General features: G+C 44.0%; 1 protein-coding gene across 2 annotated transcripts in view; it reads right to left on the bottom strand.

Annotated features, from left to right (window-relative positions):
- Nucleotides 1-6,235: 6,235 nt before the first annotated feature.
- Nucleotides 6,236-22,891, bottom strand: part of LOC126524520 (monocarboxylate transporter 13-like) — a 156,169-nt gene continuing 139,513 nt past the window's right edge. For both annotated transcript variants that reach the window (XM_072287349.1, XM_072287350.1), the window contains 3 exons: nucleotides 19,732-19,875; nucleotides 11,443-12,315; nucleotides 6,236-9,631 (listed from right to left, as the gene is read on the bottom strand). In XM_072287349.1, coding sequence (XP_072143450.1) covers nucleotides 9,411-9,631; nucleotides 11,443-12,315; nucleotides 19,732-19,875 — 1,238 coding nt within the window. In that variant the 3' untranslated portion in view covers nucleotides 6,236-9,410. The remainder of the gene's footprint in view (nucleotides 9,632-11,442; nucleotides 12,316-19,731; nucleotides 19,876-22,891) is intronic.

Raw genomic sequence — 22,891 nt, 5'->3', positions numbered from 1 at the left:
ATCCGTTTTGAAAACAATGAAATTTTCTGTTTCTTAGAAATTCAAAAATCCATGCGGTTATATATTTAGGAAAATTGTAGGTGCTTTCGCAGCGCTGGGCACGTAGCTCCACGTACATTTTACCGCTTCTTCTTCTTTCGTATGTCCAGTTCTTTTCTTTCGGCCACTTTCCGATTTCCCACATCTGCTTTCTTTTTATCTCTTGCACTGCCACCTCGTGTTTTCTTCTTGTATTATTTATCTTCTTTTTCTTATTTTCCCCGTTTTTAAATAGCTCGTGACATAAGCCTACGTTCAAGAGGTTTCCATATCAAAAACTGCTTTTCATTTTCCACCTTGTGCTGATGTTTCTGCCGTCTTCATATTTTTGCCCAATACTAGCAAGCCATGTCCTTCACCATTTTCATCGTTGGCACCAGTGTGCACACCCATCACACATCATTTCACTTCACGTATTCATGAACTTCACTGCACTCCTCATTATTTCACACCAAAAAATCATTGTTGAACACTACTATGCCACAACATTGTTATACCGCTTGTACACGTAGCACGCAGCAGTCCACTGCTTCACACAAACACAAATAATACTTGCTGCATTATTGCGCACCACTCAACCGCTCAGCACAGTTAGCGAGCAGCCTTCACACGACTTTATAACACTATCTACAACAAGCAAGTCCACGAATAGCGATGTACTATATGTGGTCTGCGCTACACAAGCATTCTACGAACGAAGGAGCATTTTCACACAATTGTAAGTCAAATACAATCTCAGGAATTTACCTACCACAATGATGACAGCTTATGAGTACCTTTAAATGTACTGTGCTTCTGCCCATTTTTATACATGCCATGGTAACAGTAGTCGTAACACCTAATGCGTTCATTTCGTGTATTCTACCCAACGAATACTCTGGTGAGTAACATCCTCACCGGAATGCAAGTTACACTGTACTTTTACACGCATAACCTACATTAGGCGCCAAAGAGCAATAGTGCTCCCCATCAATTTATCAATCTATCCGAACCTCATAGGCACCCACAGCTTCTCCCAATTGGAATTCCATTTCGTATCTTCAGTGTTACCGTAGTGATTTCTTCAGTGTCAACACCGATACTTTCTAGGGCTCCTCCTTCTTTTAACTCTTCTCTTTCCTGCACCTGGATAGTTCCTGCCTGGCTTTGAAGGTCTCTTATGGAGTTCAAGTTTCGCTGCTTTTTTTTTAATCCATGGGCAAAGCTTCCAGAACTCATGCTTGTTTGTGGGCCATGTCACTTTTTGCGATCTCTTCATATTCCGTCTATATTGCCGTCATGCACGCCTTCTTGAGATATTATTGTAGCGGCTGGCTTTGCACTTGAACTAGAAGTTGAAAAAGTGGCTCTTCAAAAATTATTTCTTCTTATTGGGACATATTTGGGATCTACAGTTAAATTCGTCACAACCTTTGTTCAGGACCGTTATGACGTTCTTCGTAGTCTTGATGTTCAGATATTCTACGGTTGATCACCGCAAACTCAAATGGCCCTTTCTTAGGGGCATTACAATGAACATCACCGTAGAGCGTCGCCCATCAGTGTTCTCTTCATGTATTCCTCTTGGGTGATGGTTTTCTAGTTTTCGTTTCCTCGAAGCATTTCTTCGATCTGGTCTCTCTCTTTTATTTCTTTCTGTTCGCTTTCTATGCGCGTTCTATATCTCTGTCTCATGTCGCTTGCTTAATGCGCACTTCATTATCGCCACTCGTGAAACTTCTCCACCTGTGTTCGTCTGGACCAAAAAAGTCTTGCTTGCTGGTGAGTAGCTTGTGTTCACAGAGGTTGTGGCCAGGGGCGTAGCCAAGGGCTTTAGCCAGCCCCACCCCCTCCCGAAATTTTTTCGTGCTGTGCATGCACCGCCGACCAAAGCAACCCCTGGCGCCGGAAATCATTCTGGATTTTGTCTAGAACGCCTTTTTCACGCTCGAAAAGCCATTTCACCGCAAAAATTGCGAACTCGCGCTGGATTTTGCGTCGACGCCCATGCACCAGGAGTCACATAACGCAAGCAGCCCCATCTGAGAAAAAAGTTTCAAGGACGTTTTGATGGCGAATGGGCTCGCCGCGGAATCTTCACTCTATCATGGAATCTACGGAGCGCGTGGATGTAAATTCCGAAACTTCATGGGTGTAAAGTTCTCATAAACTTTTGATGTGAAAGGTGCATTGACATTTCCAAACGTGTGCTTTAGATTTTCAATTGCGGAACTGTGTAAGTTTAATGTTCCCATAAATATTTGACGCCAAAGGTTCATTAACTTTTCCAAAGTCGTACATCGGGCCATACAACGACACAAGCCAAATCAACAGAATATCAGACAAGTTGACAAAGCCCGCAGCGAGGCCCGATGAGACGAAGCGTTGTGGTGGTTCATTCGTGCCGTCATGTCACATAAAAAATATCAAAATTTTTTTCACCTGCGCCAAAGCATTCAGTGAAGACACTAAAGCCAGCCAAGGTAACTATGTTCGTATTTATGTTTCTACTTTTACTTTTAATCGCGAGGACACATTGAGCCTCTTCAATTTTTTTGTTCTCGCTCCCCTACCCGCGGCCTGCCAGAGCCAGCCAGAGCGCATGCGTTTTTCTCGTGTTGCCCCGACCACCGCGCGGCGCACTTCGGTCCGCGTTCGGTTTCCTCTGGCCGAGGGCATTTTCGCCTGGAAGAGTTTTGGGCGCTTTCTAGCTAGCAGACGAGAAAAAGAAACAATGGTCGCTCGCCGCCATCACTGTGGGGACTCGACGGAGTGCACCGCGTTCGCTTGAGCGCAACCCCTCCAGAAAGTCTTGTCTCGCCGGTGTAGGATACCGAGCTGTATGCGCATGGTTCTTGGTGGACCAAGCATCTCGTGTTTTCTTCGCTATTCCTTTATTAGCCACATTAGTTGCCCAAAGTAGGCATTGGATTGTGACCAACATACTTTCGTTTGCTTTTTTTTTCATTACGGTGCCCCCGCCCCACAAAAGGAAAAAGAACAAAACGTTGTTGCGACGCAGCGAATTCACGCATGGTGAAAGTTCTATTTTGTTACTTCTTTTGCGGAAAGTAATAGGCCATAGGACGCTTCAGCTGCCGGATACTCTTATTATGTTATGGCGATAGCACTGTAGGCGCATTCCTGCCGTCGCCGTTGCCCTCATGTTCCGCATAAAGTCCAAAGGCGATAACATCGGGACCGCACGCGGCATGCTGTATGCGCGAGAGGAAGCGTGGGGGGGGGGGGGGGGGGGGGAGGGAATGGATGAGCCGACGATGGTGGCTCAGTCTTGTGTGCGCAAGGGAGAAAAGTGAGGTGCAGGCACACCGCTTTCCGTCACGCGCGATGCATCGGGGGGAGTGGATAAAAGGGGGGAGGGATCTAGGATTCTATGAATCTGTGATTGCGCAACAGGGTTATCTGCCTTGTTTAACCCATTATATACGGTGACTTTATATTAGATACGTAGATTTATTCGATACTTATACGTATGTTTAGATATCTTGCTGCGAGGTTTTGTGCATACGTGCAGTGAACTTTGTTTCCAGTGGCACTTTTTTGCTCATTATCACGCTCTATCTTCGCATTTGTATATTCCATTGTATCTTCGCATTTCTAATATGCGAGGGCGACTCAAATGAAAGTGAGGCTACCTGCCCTGCGCAATTATGGTTCAGTTCATTATCTGCAAGGCCTGCGCGTAGCACACAGGCATCTCTCTTTTACAAAAGTGACACGCAGGTGTGAGGATAAATGTTCTTTAATGCGCTCATACACTGGGTTGAACATGGTTGCGTGACGTAATGGACACTCCAGAAGTTGAGCAGCGTGGTGCCGTAAGGTTTTTGACAGCTGAAGGTGTTTCCCAAAAAGAAATTAGTCACCGTATGGCTGCCGTGTACATTGAACATTGCATTTCATTGGCCACTGTGAAGCGTTAGAGCAAACGGATCAAAGAAGGACGTGAAAGTTGCAAAGACGATCCCAGACCGGACCAAAGCCATCGTGCAATCACCCCTAACAAAATTGCAAAGGTTGGTCAGCTGATGACACAAGAACGGAGGATAAGAATCTATGAACTGGCAGAGCGTGCGAACATCAGTCACGGTTCGGTTCAGCGTCACCGTTCACGCCATAATTCATGAACATCTCGGTTATCGGCTCTTGTGTGCGCAATGGATGCCCAAGATGTTGAACCAGCACCAGAATACGGAGAAGTTCGGCGCTGCCTTTGCTCATCTGATCCGGTATCACAATAAGGGTGACGATTTTTTGTCTGCAATTGTGATCGGAGACGAACCATCATGCCACTACTACGAGCCTGAAACACGACGGCAAAGCTTACAATGGAAACATTCGAGTTCACCATTCTCAAAGAAAGCAAAGGTCGTCATTTCCGCCGCAAATGTGTTGTTTACTTTTATTTTTCGATCGTCAGGGGCCATTACTGATAGAATTTGCTAAATCTTGAGAGACTGTCAATTCTTTCCGATATTGTAAAACGCCGGATCAGCTGCGTGTCGCAATCAAGAACAGACTACGTGAAAAATTGACGAATGGGGTCATCTTGTTCCACGACAATGCCCGTCCCCACGTGGCTGATGTGGGTAATACAAGACTGGCAAAGTTTAAGCGGGGAACGCTGCAACATCCGCCATACAGCTCAGACCTGTCGCCTTGCAATCTCCACATTTTGGGGCAACCGAAAAAACGGCGCAAGGGAACCAGATTCGTCTCGGACGATGACGTCAAAGTCAGGTGCAGACGTTTTGAAGCAACAACCCAAGGAGCTATATGAGACGGGAATTACGCGACTCGTTAGTCAATGGGATAAATGTCTAAATGCTCATGGAGGCTACTTTTAAATAAAGTACCCCGTTTGTCATATATTCGTATTGGCGCACTTTCGTTTGACTCGCCCTCGCATATTCTGCAGAACTCCTGCTTTTTATACGTGCCTCATTTGCGACTATAATTTCGGTGCAATTACTCACGATACATGACCGGTGACAGCTGCTCCTGCGTAATACATTGGAACAAATGACAGCGTCATTGAGATTTTTCACTGGCCGTTGCATATGTACAAGAATGTAAACAAGGATCTTGAATGACAAAGTTTCATTAACATATTTGTCGTCAACTTGTTCATTTCATGGCCTTTACATTTTTCATATCAGCGGCATGCACTGCTTTGCTGGTTTCGAACTTATGTAGTTCTAAAGTTCGTGTCACAGATTCTTTACTTCCTTAATAGACAAAAAACATGGAAGCATTGACATCAGTTATGTTGGGCACAATGTTTGGCACATACGAGTATAATATTTTATGAAAAAATATTGTTTTACTTGTATTGACAGCGCATAGCGTTCAAGAATTCGTTTGCATCTTTGGCAATGGCAATGCAGTTATTATTCATGTATTTGATCCCTAGGCGAATTCTTTAAGAGGAAGCTTTAGCTCGGGCCCAACTCTGACGCGGCCCATTCAGATACTTGTAAACCGCAGAAACACTTTTCTGAGATAACTCCTGAATAGCTTTTAATGGAATTTGTTGCATTTAAGAGAGTAAGCTAAATTCTAGTGTCTGTTGGAAGCGGAATTTGGATTTAGGGCCCGAGCTTTGTTTAAAATATTTTGAAAAATCTGAAACTACAAAAAAAAATAGAAGCACGAAGTTTACAAATTAATAGCTCTGCATCAAGAACAGATGTCGCGGTTCTGTAAACGGCATCCATTACACCATTCAAAGCGGACAAATTCGATATGTCTATTTGTATTGTATGTGAATTGGTTATGTTATGTACTAGGATTTTGCAAAAGTCGTATTTCCATGATACTTAATTTCTTGAGACTCATGTATAACATCAACTTTGTCCGCTGTAGATGTACTATTATGTGCAATTCAAAGAATTGTGATATCAATTTTCATTGCTGATTTACAGAGTTGTAAACTTCATTGCTTCGCTTTCTGAAAATTTTCAATTTTTGCCACTTTTCAATAGAATATTGATGACCTAAACCGAAAATTTGAAGCAATCGCTAGAATTTAGGTTTTTCTTTTAAATGCAACAAACCTCATCAAATTTCGTGAAGTGGTTGCCGAAAAAAACGAGGAGGCCGAGCTCCAGTGTGAGCCCCCCCCCCCCCCCCCCCCCCCGAACGAAATTTCTGGCTACGCCACTGGTTGTGGCTGTCTGAAATCGCCATATCATCAGACACCATGCCGTGGTCGAAAACTCACCATTCTTCCATGACATGTTCACTTGCTCGACTCTCAACACGCACCGTGTGCAGCAATGAGCTACACCCTCTCTCTTCAGTGCCTTATTGTATCGTCCGTTCTGAGGATTGTTCACTTTCATGAGCACGGCCGGGTGTTCATACACTCTTTCGTAGATCATTCATACATTCATCATTTGGGTGTTCTAGCTTTTGCTGTCTAGTCTGATAAGATTCGGCGGTTCGATCATCCATAGACTTCAGGAATAATCCTTCCGCAGCAACAGCTCACGTGTCTCGGACTTCGCTTCAGGTGCGTCATAAGTGCTACTTATCATGTTGACTGCTTCTATCATGCTAACCTTTTCTCTCTGGAAATTGTTTCCTCTCATATGCTTTCTGAACTGCAGCACGTTCTGCTAATCGAGAAGCGTGGACACCAGTTCCTTCCATCCTCAAAAACTTTCAGGCCCTGCTGCCTGCTGAGCTTTCGCTCGAGAACAGTAGCTAATATGCGGTTCCAATTTATCCCTAGAATACTAAAATGCATGACAGAGCCCGCAGTAAATGCCGGCAGGCTCGCCAATTGTCACAAATTTCGGCACACTAAGGACAGACAGGGAGAAGTTTCATGTTTAAGACAAATATTTATCATTGAAAAAGCAAAGGTTAAAGACAAGTAAAAACAAGCAATGAACATCGCCTGTTATTTCCACGCATTCCCTATAGTCCGCGTACATAATGCACCAGTAAGTTCAAAATATTTGCGTTGGCTCCACCGGCGTTGCCGCGTCACCTCATTGTCGCTCCAGCCGTCGAAAAGTCGTTGGCCCCGCCTATTCGTCGTGCCTTCAACGTCGCTGTCTCCGCTGTCTGTTCCACGGTTGATCTTGCCAGAAGGACAAGAGGGTGGCGAGGACGGGGCGCCTGAATCGCCAAGCCGACTCCGCTAGCCTGCGGATCGTAGCCGCCGAGATCCTTGGAAACGAGGCCGTCAGCTTGTAGCTGAGGTCTCCGGTGTGGCGCCCGCTTAGCTCACGGTTCGCAGCCGCGATTGCAGAGGCACAGCCTCTACTCTATTGACGCAGTCTCCACGATAGGTCCGTCACGTCTGGCCTTCAGCTCCTTTTCCTGCCCGTTGTCTAAAACGGCAAATGGGCTGCTCTGTTCTGCTGCGTGTCCTTTCGCAGCGCTGGCCACGTAGCTCCACGTGCATTTTGCCGCTTCTCCGTCTTTCATATATTCAATTCTTTGGTTCGGCCCACTTTCATATATTCTTCTATTTATCTCTTCCGCTGCCACCTCGTGCTTTCATGTTCTCTCATTTATCGTATTCTTTTTCTTTCTTTCCGCGTTTATTTATTAACTCCTGAGACGGTATGCCTGCCTTCAAGAGTTTTTCATCTGAAAAGCTGCTTTTTCATCTCCTTCTTCGTGCTGACATTTTCTTTTTATCTTCAAAGCTTTGCCCAACACCAGGACGCCATGTCTTCCACCATTCTTCCTGGTTCGCACGAGTGTACACATTCATCACACATCATTTCATTTGAAGTATTCATTTTACTGAACTCTTCACACAGTTCATTATGGAACACAAAAATATGATTCTTGAACACTACTATGCCAGAACATTGTTGCACCACTTGTACATGTAGTACATAGAGGCCCAGTGCTTCACAACACTTAAACCACTTAATAAACAATATTACTCTTAATGCATTACTAAACACCACTCCACCACTGAGCACAGTTACCGAGCAGCCTTCACCCGAATCTGCTCAACCACACCGCCGCTTCGTAATCTACAACTCTAGAATGGCAAAGTACTATCTGTGGGTTCCGTTCCGGCCATGCAGCGTCTCTGCAAACAGTGCACTGCGCAAGCTGCAAGGAGAACTCACCTTCTTAGAGAAATGTGCTATTTTTCGTGACTTGCTTAAAGCTATACCTATCCTTTGCTTTTTATTTTGTTCTTTGGGCTGTGCCGGCTCTTTCTGAGCTCAACAGAATTCTGAAAGCACTTAAGTACTCTCACCGGGCCTGAACATACCTTGTTTAAAGCGTGTCCAAACACATACGTGATTTCACAACTAACATAAGCCAAGCTTTAAAAAAGATGGATTACTTTGCATGAAGGAATCAAAGTACATATTGTTCACAGTAGATGAGAGAAGCTGCCAGTAATATTTTTGCTTAATACATTCAAGGAGTCAAATAAACCTAGTTATGTAGTGGGTTATTCTCTGCCGTATTAAAGAAACGTCCATTGAGAAGTTACAGAGATCCATAAGAAACATCAAACAGGTATGTTCCGAGAAATATACATCTAGCGTGCCTAATTTTTCGAGCGGAAGGAGAAAGCCCAATAAATTGGGAAATAACCGGCGAATACGCGTTCACCCGCACTAAACTCGCACCAGAATGTAGTGCCCTCAAACGAAATCACTAATACTAAGTTGGAGGGTTATTAATTCCTCGCGCCCATAGAGTTAGTGTACTAAATCTACGCTTGCGCATATCCCGAGACAATACGTCGCGTTGGTGTTGGTTGGGAGAGAGCACCGAAACAGCGCGTCGGGGAAGTAGTGCGTGCGCAGTGATCTTTGTTATCTTCAGTACCCAGGGATCGCAAGAGGGCGCTGCTTTCTGGTGCGAGTAAATAAAAAATCAAGTGGAATATTTCTATATCTTGAACACTTTCAATTTCAGCTGCGAAAAGGACACGCTAATTCTATGCGCGCGATACATCCCTTTTGGATGTTTCCCATAGATGTATACAACTTCTTAATTGATGCCTAGTCGTTTAGAACCGCAATAAATGAATTAAATACTTATGGTTAAATACTTGATTGCCTTTATCAACAAAACATATACGTGAGTTCTCAATTCGACTTCGAACAATGTGAACTTAGTTTATTTCGTGCATAATTACGCATCCAGACGCAAGCATTCGACCCACAAAAGTTCGAAACCAAACCGCGACCTCTGCTCTCTCATAGCCTCAGTGCGGTGTTGGGAGAAGGAACCTCGTCAATGAGCTTTTAACTTTCATATATCAAAGGCGTGGGACGACGCATTGTTTTTCAACGCCAAATAACTCTTTCTCGTCTTGGCTTCCCGCCTCATGAACACACCGAGGCTGTCACTTCGTTCACGAGAAATTTCCTACATTAGCAGTCGATGCATTCCTTCAGTGTGGAGGTAATTAGGTCTTTGTTCATCGGTGTCATTTCAGCCGATCCGTCGTCGCCAAGGCATTGCTTCCTCCGACGCTTTCGTTGGGCTACGTCACTGCAGGTCAAGTACGCCAGCAGCGTTGCGACAAAAAAGCAGAGAGCAGCGAACGTCACGTACAGTAGATCGTATGACCCTTTCGTGTCACGGAAGAATCCTGCAAAGTCGTGGAAAGACAGCATTAGAGGGACAATTTGAAGGCTGCATTGTATAATGTAGTTTCTTTGCACAGTGGTTGGTTTGATCGAACAGTGGCCGGCAGATTGGAAAATAAAACGTTCAGCGGTGATTTAGCGGTAAGTGCAAGAGAAATGCGTTATCATTACGCGGTACCTCTTTGAGGTCCCAAATTCATGATTTAAACCGCATTCGCCACATTGCAAATCGCTTAAACTTCTTGAGCTTATATTGTATGCCAACACATCATCTCATCTAGACGACCACTCGTTCTTCTTTATCAATCAGTAGGGGTTAAAACGAGGCATTACATGTAAAACACAACTGTTCGCATTGACCACTGACCATTACATTTACTTTGACTCCTGTTTTTAAATTAATATAATCTAACCATCGTTTGAGTAAATAACTTAACGTTTGACTTCACAGATTTCAGACAGGTATATTAAGGAATTTTTTATAGTTATTTTTCACTGGATATTGTCACCCTAATATTTCTTGGTGCTTTAGCTACCCCCCCCCCCCCCCTTATGTTACCCTTTGAAGGTGTCTTTAAGGTTGGAAAAATAATAATGATGATACACACTCTTCTAAGCTCTTCCATCCCTTATCTACTTTTGCCAGCTGACCGGCTTCCGACACTTCACAGATATACACATTTTTTTATATGTTGGCACTCCTGATGGTAACTTATTAGAATGACCCGCAAAACTCAATGTGCACGCTATTGTCATTCAACCTTTTTTATTGCGGAAGAGCTTCTGAGAAGTGAACACACGCTGAGGAAATAACGTGGCCGTAGTAGCGTACAATGCTGAAAATTTGGTAGTCTACTGAACGTTGCAGGTATTTTCTACTGAAGACAATCGGCAATTCTTTCCTGTCAACATTATCGTGATCTTTGCTCTCATATTTTTAATTTCTTCACAGTAAATGTCGCTAGAAACGCGATTGCTTCGGAACAATTGGTGCCGCTTTGAAGACGCGCTCTCTATGTTTAATTGTCGTGACTTCGGCCAATTCTTTAACGCCACACCAAAAGCGCCACAAAGAATTTCTTTGACTTTGTGTCATATTCTGTTCTAGGGCACTCTATTTCCCAGCAGCTCAACTCATTAATAAGAAATTTATTGGCGGAGCCCTTCAAGGACGCTACGAGTTCAGTAAACGGTGAGGCAGCGTGAGGCATCGTCTCGAGATGCACCAATGACCAGCAGCGTTAGCAGAGCGACCCTGCCGTTGGCGATCTCCTTTACAGAGGCGCGTCTTCTCCACAGCTATGTATAACTTGTCATCCGTCAAATATTGCGAATCTTTGAGCAGAGAAAAGAACATGCAATTGTACAGTGACGTGTTTATCAGTTGATTTCTATTGATGTTCCCTTTAGGCAAGAGTGATTTGTGTTTTGTTTCTAGGGGTTAAATGTAACTTCCGTGATACGAGCGTTTCTACCTTCATGTTCGTGTTTGCTGCTTTGCAAAAAATAACGTTGAACTTACATTATCTCATGACGCATATTTTATATGTATATTGCTTCGTTAGGCTATATGCTGTGCACTTATATACATGTTCTGGTGTTGTACTCACGCGCATTTCTGGCACGTCCTGCCAAAAACCGGTAAGGGACGCAGAATTATACAAGCCGAATTTCTGGCTTTCTGTCTGTGCGCCTCTCATCTGTACCTTGCATGGAGGCGAAATAAAATTGGCGCTTAAATATAGTGCCCGTTCGTAAAATATTACTTACTCTATATTTTTTTTTTTCGGTGAGGCTCTGCTGTTACACTCACCTATAACGGCAGGTCCGCAAAGCCACACGGGAATAGTCACCAGGCCTCCTACGCCGCAGCAAAAACTGACTCCCGACACCCCCACGTAGTCAGCTATAAGCACAGTCTTGATGCATAGTATGTAACCCTGTGCCACTCCCATCACAACAGTCAGAAGGATCATGCCGCCAAAGGACTGTATCCACACCAGTAGGAGCATGCAGACCGCGGCCACTAAGTAGCAGAGGGCCGACGTGGGGCATCGGCTGAAGCGTATCTTGTCGGTCGCGAAAGGCATGATGGTCCGACCAATCAGGAGTCCCACAGCAGAGAAGACGACGACCTGGTTACCCTGATGAAGTTCTAGTCCCTTATCTACGGCGTGCGCGACAATGGTCACAGTGAAGGAGACAAATACGTACTCGGAAATGACAGACTGGATGACGAGCACGTAAAAGGGCATCGACGTAAAGCTTGTCAAAGCAATACGCAGCCTGCTTGTAGGTGCCTTCTCTTCGCGGACGGCAGATTCAGGCCACTCGCAGTCCGTCGACGAGACAGCTGTTGCGATCGTTTTACCCGGGCTTTCCACATTTTTGTAGTCTGTTGCGTAAACTGTACTTTTGTTGACCGCCTTTTGGAAGAACAGTCTGCAGGGTCGCGGTGACTGGATGAGCATGATCATTGGCACGCAATGCAACACCAAGCCTCCCATCACGAGAAGACAGCCTTGAATACCGTAGGTTCCCGTGAGATGCCACAGGAGTGGCATGCCAGCCATTCCGGACGTGGCTCTCAAGATCCACATAATGGCAGTGGCTGTGCCTCTGTACTCGTCGAAGTACAGCAGCAAGTATAGGCACAGGCCGAGAAGAGCGCTTCCTATGCCAGTTCCTGGGATACGCACAACAAGAATGAAATTAACCCATGAGTGCCTCCCACACTGCGGTGAATGCGCGGTAAAACTCGCTTCTAAATGATTATTCAAATGACTGTGCTTGATTACACAAGGCAGACGCAGTCGCGCTGCCATTTCTTAACTTCACGACATCGTTCGTCAAGACGTACTCGCAGTAACTAGTCTGCACTGGTTTTATTGCAGCGAAAATAAAAACATGGTCGATTTCAGTAAAATATCAAGTCAGGCGTCCTTGCGCAAAATTCATTAAGTTAGAGGTAACTCTCCAGAGGAAACTGCTAGTGTAATCCTGCAATAGTTTTATGTATAAGTGGAATAATAATGCCTAAACTACGACAGCCAGGGAAAAGGAAGACAAATGAAATAAGAGTCGTAAATATGGACGGCGTTACAGAAAGTGAATACTATGCTTTAATAGGGAGGCGGCCACCGTATACGAACGTGGGTCAACGCTGCAGTTTTGTAAGAAAGATTGGATTGTCCACAGCGATATCACATTACATTTTATTTTGTGCACTATTACTAACGGTAGTCCTGTGCAGTTCAGTGTAATTGTGTTAGTCCACTCATCTAGCGACCGGCATAACCCCCGTAACTACCGCGCTATTCATCTTACGTCCGTTCCATGTAAGCAGATGGAACACGTTAGTTACATCCCTCTTGCAAATTTTTTGGACTCAGAAAACTACTTACGCTGGTTTCAAAACGGCTTTCGTAAGTTATTTTCACGCGAAACGCAACTACTCATGTTTACTAATAATTTGCATGTTTCCCTTGATACTGGTGTGGCAATTGACTGCATTTTTCTAGACTTTGCGAAATCATTCGATAAGGTTAATCATCGGCTGCTTTCAATAAAACTACGCCACTGACGTATTGACCCGCTATTGCTCCAGCGGATAGAAAAATTTATTTCTCACCGCACGCAGTTTGTTCCCATTAATGATACCGATTCTCCTGGGGTACCTGTGCATACAGGCATTCCCAAGGGTTCTGTTCTATGCCCACTACTTTTCTTTTAATTTATAGAAACGATTTACCTATTAATATAAATTCATCATTTGTCTTTTTGCTGAGGATTACGTTATATACGGGAAAGTTATTAATGATACCGGCATGAAATTGCTGCAAACAGGCTTTAATAATAAACTTGCATTGGTGTGAGCTCTGGAAAAGGAAACATTTCTGAATGTGACACAATGAGAGTGTCCCGTAACCACACACCTTTGCCTAACTACTCGTATTATTTGAATACAATCCCGCTTGAATACTTTCGAACTGATAAGTATCTTGCTGTACGCATTACTAACTCTTGGTCATGGGCTGATCACATTGATTATGTAACACCCAAATCCAATCGTATGCTCGGTTACCTATAATGTAGTCTCTGCCTTGCACCATCATCATTAAAGAACAGCTATATATCACTTACGTACGTCCTGAGCTGGAATGCGCTTCGTCCGTATGGTACCCCGGACAGGTAACACTTATCAACAAGCTCGAAACAGTTCAATATCGCTCAACACGTTTCACACTTTAAAATTATCTTCGAACGTCATGTGTAAGTACCATGAAGAATAGCCTTAATCTCCGTACACTTTTCATGCACAGAAAATTATCTCACCTCTGCCTTTCCCAGAAGACCTATTATCAGTTTCGCCTACCTTAATCAAGCTGGATACAGCCTGCTCCTATCATATGTTCACGCCTTGATCATCATTGGAAAGCTCATACTGCTCGAGAAAACAGGGTAACATATCCCAACTAATTTCTACGCAAAGCTTGCCGGGACTGGAATCACCTGTCCGCCTCAACCACCAGCATTAGTAACCCAGCAAAATCCCGCGAAGAAGTTAATAGGTCCTTTGGTGTCTTTTTCTGTTTGTTTTTACCTTTGTATTTTTTCCTTGCGCTTGTTTTTTGCACGTAGGGTCCGCATAGCGCAATGACCTGTGTGTTGCCATGTCATTACATATCGTAAGAAGCCAACAAACACTGACACCAAGGACAACATAGGCGAAATTACTTCTGTTTAATAAATGAAATAAACAAACGATAAATTAATGCAAATGAAAGTGGATGAAAAAACAACATACCGCAGGTGGAGCAAGATCCCACTACCTTCGCATTTCACGTGTGATGCTCTACCAACTGAGGTACCACGGCGCCGTTTCCCCGCTCACTTTCTTGGGTATTTTATGTGTCCCTGGCAGTGCTAGCGCTAGCACTCACAGACCTTGGCGGTGGACGTGGAACAATCTATCTGCCGCAGCTGTCATGAGAACGTAATCTTTTTGGGTGAAGGCAACCGGTCAATAAGTTATGGGGTTTTACGTGCCAGAAAACCACTTTCTGATTATGAGGCACGCCGTAGTGGAGGACTCCGGAAATTTTTACCACCTGGGATTGTTTAAAATGCACCTAAAATCTAAGTACACGGGTGTTTTGGCATTTCACCCCCATCGAAATGCGGCCGCCGTGGCCGGGATTCGATCCCGCGACCTCGTGCTCAGCAGCCGAACACCATAGCCACTGAGCAACCACGGCGGGTATCAAACGGGAAATAAAATCACACTTGCTACCTGAAGGCATCAATGTTGCCGGATTCGAGACCCTCGTTATGTAACAAACGAGAAGAAAGGGGGTTAACTGAGGGGCCCAAATTTTATTATTCATATCAGTGTCAGTGTCAGTGTTTGTTGGCTTCTTATGATATGGCTAATAAAAGCCGGGCCCCTCGGTTAACCCCGTCTCATCTCGTTTACCGTGTCATTACATGTACCTTATGACAACATGGCATTATCTTTCATCCATTATTTCTTGCTGCTTTTTCTGATTTTCTGTTTGAAGTTAAGCGCTCCATATCAAATTTGTAAATGTTCTTTTTATGCGCCTCCCGTCCACAACGCTGTAAAGCTTTGAGCGTACAATAAATAAATAAAGAAAAAAAGTTAATAACTAAATAAATAAACCTGCAGATGGTTTGTTCTTTCGGACTCATTTCTATCTACACAATTTTTATTTGTGTAACTTACATCAATTTACTTGTTCTTCGCTTCTCTTGCTTTAGTTAACATCTGCACTAAACTGTGCATTTAGGTTCATGCTCATATTTCAATGCTCGAATAACGCAGACCGCTCACATGGGACAATTTTAAATACATGAAATAAGCTAAGTGGTCGTTTTAGAATACTTTCGACATAACATGGTAGTGCTGTTTCATACAAACAAAACTAACCTCCACGTCCTACAGTATAGTGAAGGCTGTGCAGATGTCTGGGGCTATCTCGGCGTGCTTTAACGGCCGGAACAATGGCCATCGCTGCAGCTTTCCACACTAGCGACATACACGTGGATCCACGAGCTATGAAGGCGTGTTCGCCTGCATCCAGTGTTTCTGACTACCGCCTCACTCGCTTCCTCCTTTTTCTAGGGCGGTCGCGGCTGAACAGCGCCCCTTGTCATTGAGCTTCTCGCACGCAACAAGTCTTGCCTTCTTCTTTGTGGGGCCTGTCGTGGTGCCTGTATACTTTGGAGCTTCAGGTAATACGAAAACAGGACATCCTGTCGTCATCGGCGGCAAGCAAGTCCCATTCGAGCGCTTACTCGCTTTATACGATCACCGAATATATCTCCAAAGGACGGTTTGATCTAAATAAGTTCCACCTTCGTTGCACTATTTCGACTGCTCGTCATGAAGCTCAAAACTTCACACACCACGACATCCACACAATCGGAACTGCCCCTCTTCGAGCTGCTGTGGAATACAATGGAGCGGAAGCACTTTGTAAGTGGACAATATTCTGCGATATTGAGGCAACCCTTCAAAGCGTGCGAAATGCGTGCAGGGAAATTAGGACGAATTTGTGCCTAAAATTAAAAGCAAAAGTCTCTGCGCTGTTAACAGATAAGATGACATAATATTTCGGTGACTGGTTTGCGACGGCATGCATTGAACCTTTTTACTCCTGAAACCACGATACGGGGAATGCGTGCTCATGCGGCCATGACACTTTAAATGGCACGTTGACAGAACTGTTGGCTTTTTACAGTGACACCCAAGACCCGAACACTAGTTGCACGGGGAATCGGTTGACATCTGTTATTCAGAATGGAACGCGTTGCTTTCCGCCTCACCCTGGAAAAACTTATGAAAGCATACTTTTCCATGTGAACACTGAGGCAAGCTTCGACGAGTGGCGTTCGATGATGGAAATTCCGCCTTTGGCTATCCGTAAACAATGTTCGCGCTGGTATATCAATATCCCATGCAGATATCGCCTAAATGAACTTTTAACTTACCACTTTCCCCCTTGTTATTCCTCGGGTCGGACGCCTACGCCAAAGTTGAAATAGAAGGAATATAGCACTTGTTTTTGCGGAAGAAAGAGGGATATTTGTCGCTCTGCACTTACCTAGGCTAAATTCGGGCACATTGACCTCTGAAGAATTTGTATACAAATCTAAGTTTTTTGGAGACGCCCGTAGCTTGCAGTTGGTGATGTCTTTCTTAAGCACATGGTGAAACCCCTCGAGAATACCTATGACTGCGAGGCTGATTCGGCTAAGTGAAAGACATTGCCCTGAGCGCACAGCCACTGCCAAAGTGGTAATAGAAAATTGGAGCTTTTGCCCTTTCTCAACGTGTTAGGTTAACTTTACGAAAATCAGTTTTTGCCTCAATTTCCATGCACACAATGTGTGTGCACGGCTCTACAACAGACTACGCTTGCGCGATCTTCTGCAGGGTTGATCACTGGCATCCGTCTTCTAGACCTCTTGGATTGATTCCGAGATCTAGACGTGATTAATTATGCTCAGAAGGGTGCCTCTTCCTCCGTAGGGCAGATTGTTTAGAAATAATTGCCGCTAAAGCATGCACGTATGTGACAGCATCTTAGATGTATAAGTACCACATTCAAATCAAGAAATTTGGCGCGTCGAACGCAGAAGGCATTCTGCCAGCAAGAATTGTTAGGAACGTCCACGAACCAGAAGAAATGGCATTAAAAGTAGATTGCTACAATGACTGGTGAACAAATTAGATAAGCAAGATACCTTTCTAGAAAAAAAAAACAGGGAAGACATCAATGGAGAAAGGGTTGCTACAGGTTACAGCACAGACAAACAAAATGCTGTATTGCAATAGATGTCATAAATGCTGATTAACTGAAGCGAGTAAGGGGACTTTTATTTAGAGCGCAGCTTGTGAGCGCCCGTTCCTACGTTGAGCGTCGTTCTTACTAACAGCCCAGCAGACTGAAGAATCCACAACGTTCTGCTTTCCTACCTTCACATTTTCGACATTATTGGCCATCCCTTGAGCGAAGCCACAGGTGTAACTCATCGCATAAATACCGGCGATGCGGTTCCTCTTCATCGGCGCCCATATCGAGTGTCCGCCCGTGAGCGTCGAATTATTCAAAGTAAAGCCCGTCAAGAACATCATCGAGCCACCTTACTGTACCTGGGCATCACTTGTTCTGATGATCAAAAACGAAGACGACACAAGGCGATTCTGTCTGAATTATCGGCGGCTTAACAGAATTTTGCAAATGAATGTGTACCGTCTGCGACGCATTGATGATGCTCTTGATTGCCTCCATGGTGCCCGCTATTTCCCCTTTATCGACTTACGCTCTGTTTATCGTCAGAGTGATGTGAACAATATGGACCGTAAAAAGACGACATTTGTAACTTCTGTATATCCTTACCAATTCAAGGTCACGCAGTTCGGAATTTGTGACGCTCCGCTCACCACCTTTGAGGGTATGATGTGCTCTCTGCTCACAGGCCTCAACTGATCCACATGTTTATGCTACTTGGACAACGTAATCGTTTTCTCACCAACTTTTGAGACTCACATACAGTGCCTCTCACCCATTCTCGACATTTTTATTGAGCACGACAGCAGCTGAACTCGTTCCAGTGTCACTTAGCTTCCGCCAAATCGGAGTGTTTGGCCATCTCGTGCCGAACTTCCCTGTTCACTGATCTAAGAACGATGTCTGCAGCTTTCTAGAGCTGCGCTCATACTTCCGCCTTATCGTGAAGAATTTTGCGCGCATAGCGAGGCCACTTAAAGGGCATTTGAGACAGGACGTGCCTTCTTTATGGAGACTTCTGCATACTCGCACGTCACCAGCCTGTTCACGACTCCTTCGGCACTTGCCCACTTTGACCTGGCTGCGCCTACCGAAGACCGTACCTATGCACGTGGTCATGAAGTCGGTGTAGTACTAGGCCGACGCCAACGTCGCCATGACCGTGTAGTAGCCTACTCTAGACACCTCCTATCAGCTTGTGAGCGCAATTATTCTATCACAAAAGGCGAGTAATTCACCAACAGTTGTTCTGCCGCCAGGAGTAATGATACGGAACAGTTATTGCAATGACCAAGAGTAGGCCTATTATTTTCGAAGAGACGATGAGGACAACGTTGTACACTGGTACGGGCTGTTCGTTCTGGACAGGGCTACATGCATATGCGCTTGTACATACACCCGTGTATGGTCATTCCAGTGCATCCTGATACGTAACAATATGATCTATTTAAACATAGGAACACACCTATTTTATCAAGAAGGCAGTTGAAAGCTAGCGTTCCTGTTGTTGATACCATTATTTGCTCTTGTTTTCTCGGTGTTGTCACCAGTCACTAGGAGATTTCTTGCTATTAAGTTGGCTGTTTTACATTTTCCCTTTACCACCACCATTTTGCTGACTTCGGTCATTTCTGATATCATATTCTCATGATCCAGCATGCGTGTCAAACCAGGCGCTCTGTTAATGAACGTCAACCAGTCGCTGTCCTCGGTTAGCACCAAAAAGCTGTATATCGTGCCATTACACTCTCAAAGCCAATCAAGTAAATTATATACTTTGCCTAATGTACAACAGCTCCACCTCCAATGAAAAGCCAAGAAATGCTCTACATTACATGTAGACAACAAGGTCGCATCCGCATTACGGCATTTATTGCCATTGTGATCTAGTTAATCTAGTACGAAAGTTGAATTTAAAAACGGTATGTGGATATTGCATCTCATATTTATGGGTTTAGTTGTGGTTGGATCGGTGTCAACTACTTGATCCATCTTACCTTCAGCACCTGTGGTTGCTTTCATCTCTTGCGGTTGATCAATAAATTGAATGAATGAATGAATGAATGAATCAATCAATGAATGAATGAATCAATGAATCAATGAATGAATGAACGAACGAACGAATGAATGAATGAATGAATGAATGAATGAATGAATGAATGAATGAATGAATGAATGAATGAATGAATGAACGCTATAAGAATTTCCAATGACCTACACAGCGATCTTCATATTTCAGTCTTATACTGAATACCCATAGCACTACATAGGGAAATTCAACGTACCATACATGATCCCTAAAGTAAACGTCATCCAGGCAATGTCAGGGGCGAAGGCAGACGCCACGAGGCCTGCGGATGCCAAGCAGCTTCCCATGAGACTGATGTGATAGACGGATATTCTGTGCTGTAGCTGACTTACTAGGAGTCCTGCGGAAAAGAAAGGCGTGGATTAACTTTCACTTGCGTGGAGAGTAGTACTGCATCAAACATATAGGTGAAATTGGTCTGCTAGCCAGCTTTAGAGAAAAGGATTCAGTGTGCTGAACTCTTACCAACATTTTCACTGTATGCCTTCTTCATAAGATATGCGGTTTAAATAGGCGCTTTGCTCTCTGTTCCTAGCTCTCCAGAGGCACCACATATCAAACACTTGACTCCGCCACCGAGTTAAGTGCCGTAAAGAAGAATCTACGTCAGACGTCATGCCATCTTCCTAATGGGACTTCCCGGTGTAGCTTTTTTTATTTTTAAGCGTATTCAAAGAGATGTTGGCGGTGTAAACGCGCCGGCTACTACTGTAGCATAGATATGCTAGAAAACATTTAGGAAATAAGGTACAAAAGAAAACTATCGTGACCAAAAGTACTAAACCCCACATAAAAACAGCAAAGTGGACAGTTACTTTCTCATACGCCAAACAGGGTAAAGGCAAAAGCCTGCGTGCTCGCAACATATTCAATAAATTGCGTATTTTCATTCAAATACGTTCTGACTTCCTAGTGCTTGTTTTCTCCCACCAGTGGTCGTGGGCTCAAGTACCTTAACTTTATCCTAATTACTTGTGGCTTAATTAACCTCGCCTTAATTAACACCAAAGGTCGTGGGTTCTACTTGCGTCGATTTTGGTGACATTGAGTTTTCGTGCCATAACCCCGGATGGTTAATTTATCGATGACACCGGACAGCCAATATTTTAACCCATGAGCCGCTTAAGGCTTTCGCCTTAACAAAAAAGAAATGTTTTCTGAGCATGTCAGGAAATTCGAATGAATTAATGTAATTTATTGATAGGAAAGACAGATAGGTCGGCCTGAGCTAGTGCGCTCTAGTCTGCTACTCTGCACTGGGGAAGAGGGAAGGGGAGTGATAGTATTGGGATGGATGATGATGATAAGAGAAATGGTGAGTGCTTATGTACATGAGACAGTTGTCTCGCTAGAGCCGCTCGTCGAGCTTAGTGTCCTGCAGAAACTTCAACAATACTTTTGTTGCACGCATTGAAATTGCAGTGTCAGGCCATGGGCCGAAGAAAACTCGAATGTTCTTGAAGTACAGATAAGGTCCATCGTTGGTGTGAAAGACATCTCACAGAAACATCCACAAACAGCCACGTGTAGGTCAAAAAAGCGATTACGGACACATGAATGTGTCAGAATGTTAAAAAAAATATAATTTCTGCTACACAAACAAAAAAGTTGTCATAACAGGACCTAGTAATTTCTTATTCTATAACGAACATTATTGCGCGTGCTAGACTGTGTTACAATTGTTAAAATTGTTTGACTGCCATTTTCCCAGAATTTTAACTAGTGATATTGGTTTCCTAATCAGAGCATGTAGTTATGAGAAAATACCTTTAGTGTGAGTATCATAACCCTTGTAGTGTAATACTCGATCTTCTGTCTTCTTCAGTCTCCTCACAAGACCGTACAGCGCTGTTGCATTTCCTACTTTGTGTGATATTTTTGATAGGATAATCATTCTGCCCTCCTAGAACACGATGATGATTAATCCATATTGTTGGTCCTGTATGATTTGAGCACTAGAGCTTTATGTCTGCATGCATAAGATGTCTGCGTAACGACGACAGTGCAAAGAAGATGGCAAGGTATATGGGACAACCAAGCCATCAAGCAGGCAAAAATAAATAGACGGAGTACACTTCCTTACAGAACGTCACAGCTAAAACTTAATATTTCTTTCTTTTACGATCAGCTGCTTCTGTAAATATTCTCCGGTCTCCTAGGAACTAAGCGATCCATCGAAGTGTTTGACGTGTTATGCGTAACTGAATTAATGCTTAAAGTGTGTGTCCATGACTGATTCTGTTACATACCTGCATCATGTCTAGAAGTGTACATGCATGTCAATGATCATCCTGCCGCAGTTTCGTTCCTTTTCAGCATAGGTCGCAATGTCTAGTAAAACATTCATAGTACACCGGCGACTGCGGAAGTCCACAACAATTTCCGCACATGCTTCGGTGAATTCAGGCAACCACAGATGTCTGACATCCATGACCTTCTCGATACAGGCAGCTCTTAAAACTCATAGGTCGAGCGGGATGTAGAGAAAGCAAAGGCTTGCCAAGTTAGGTACAGAAACCATATGTGCGATATGTGCGACGACAGTATTACTAAGTATTTTTATTCAACTACTGGCACCCACCAAATCGAGGTTTACTTATCCCTGTACACCTATTCTGTGATGACGCGCGGCGCTGTCGAATGGCAACAAGTACAGTGTGACCTCAGTTTTTTAGGTCGCAAAGATGAGGATTTATCTGCTCGAGGACAATGTTTTCAATGACAGCATCAAATCCGGACTCAAGGACAGGTAAGTCGCATTATCAGAGGTAAATATTGCAGTATCTCTATGAGCATAATCTGTGCTGAGCACAGCAGAACTCAAGCTTTTCTAGTTCAAAAGTTTAGAATCACAAGACACGGTATAAAGATGAAAGTCCTATTCTAAGTAGGAATTTCATGGCAATAATGACTTTTTTTGTAATTTTATACGTCACTTCGACTTTAGGTCAGTGTGTTATGCGTGATCTACATCGATGTCTGGACGCAGTTCAGGGAAACATCAGTTAAAATATGAAAATAAGTACCGTATGCAATTACAAACGTTCCATGCGGTTAGTTACCGAGACAGTGTTCCGGCGGAAAGTTTATCTTCGCAAGCCTAGCGTGAGGGGTGGTATATAAATTCGGCCGGTAAATGGACAGAACACCCCTACATTGCGGGATTAGGCAGTAATGGCAACCGCGAGTGCACAACTAACTTCTTGTACAAACATTGTAGGGACCAGCAATCCTTTCCATTAGCCAAGAAATTTCTTAGGTAGGCTTAGCGCTTTCACTGGACTCCCGCAGGTGTCTTACGCAAGTCCTTAAAGGAACTTAAAGGAAGCTAGTAGGGTAATTAAAATATACAGAGC

This window comes from Dermacentor andersoni, chromosome 3 (genome assembly GCF_023375885.2).
Source record: "Dermacentor andersoni chromosome 3, qqDerAnde1_hic_scaffold, whole genome shotgun sequence".
Taxonomy (NCBI): Eukaryota; Metazoa; Arthropoda; class Arachnida; order Ixodida; family Ixodidae; genus Dermacentor; species Dermacentor andersoni.
Note: the sequence above shows the minus strand (reverse complement) of the source record. Positions and strands in the feature narration are given on the sequence as shown.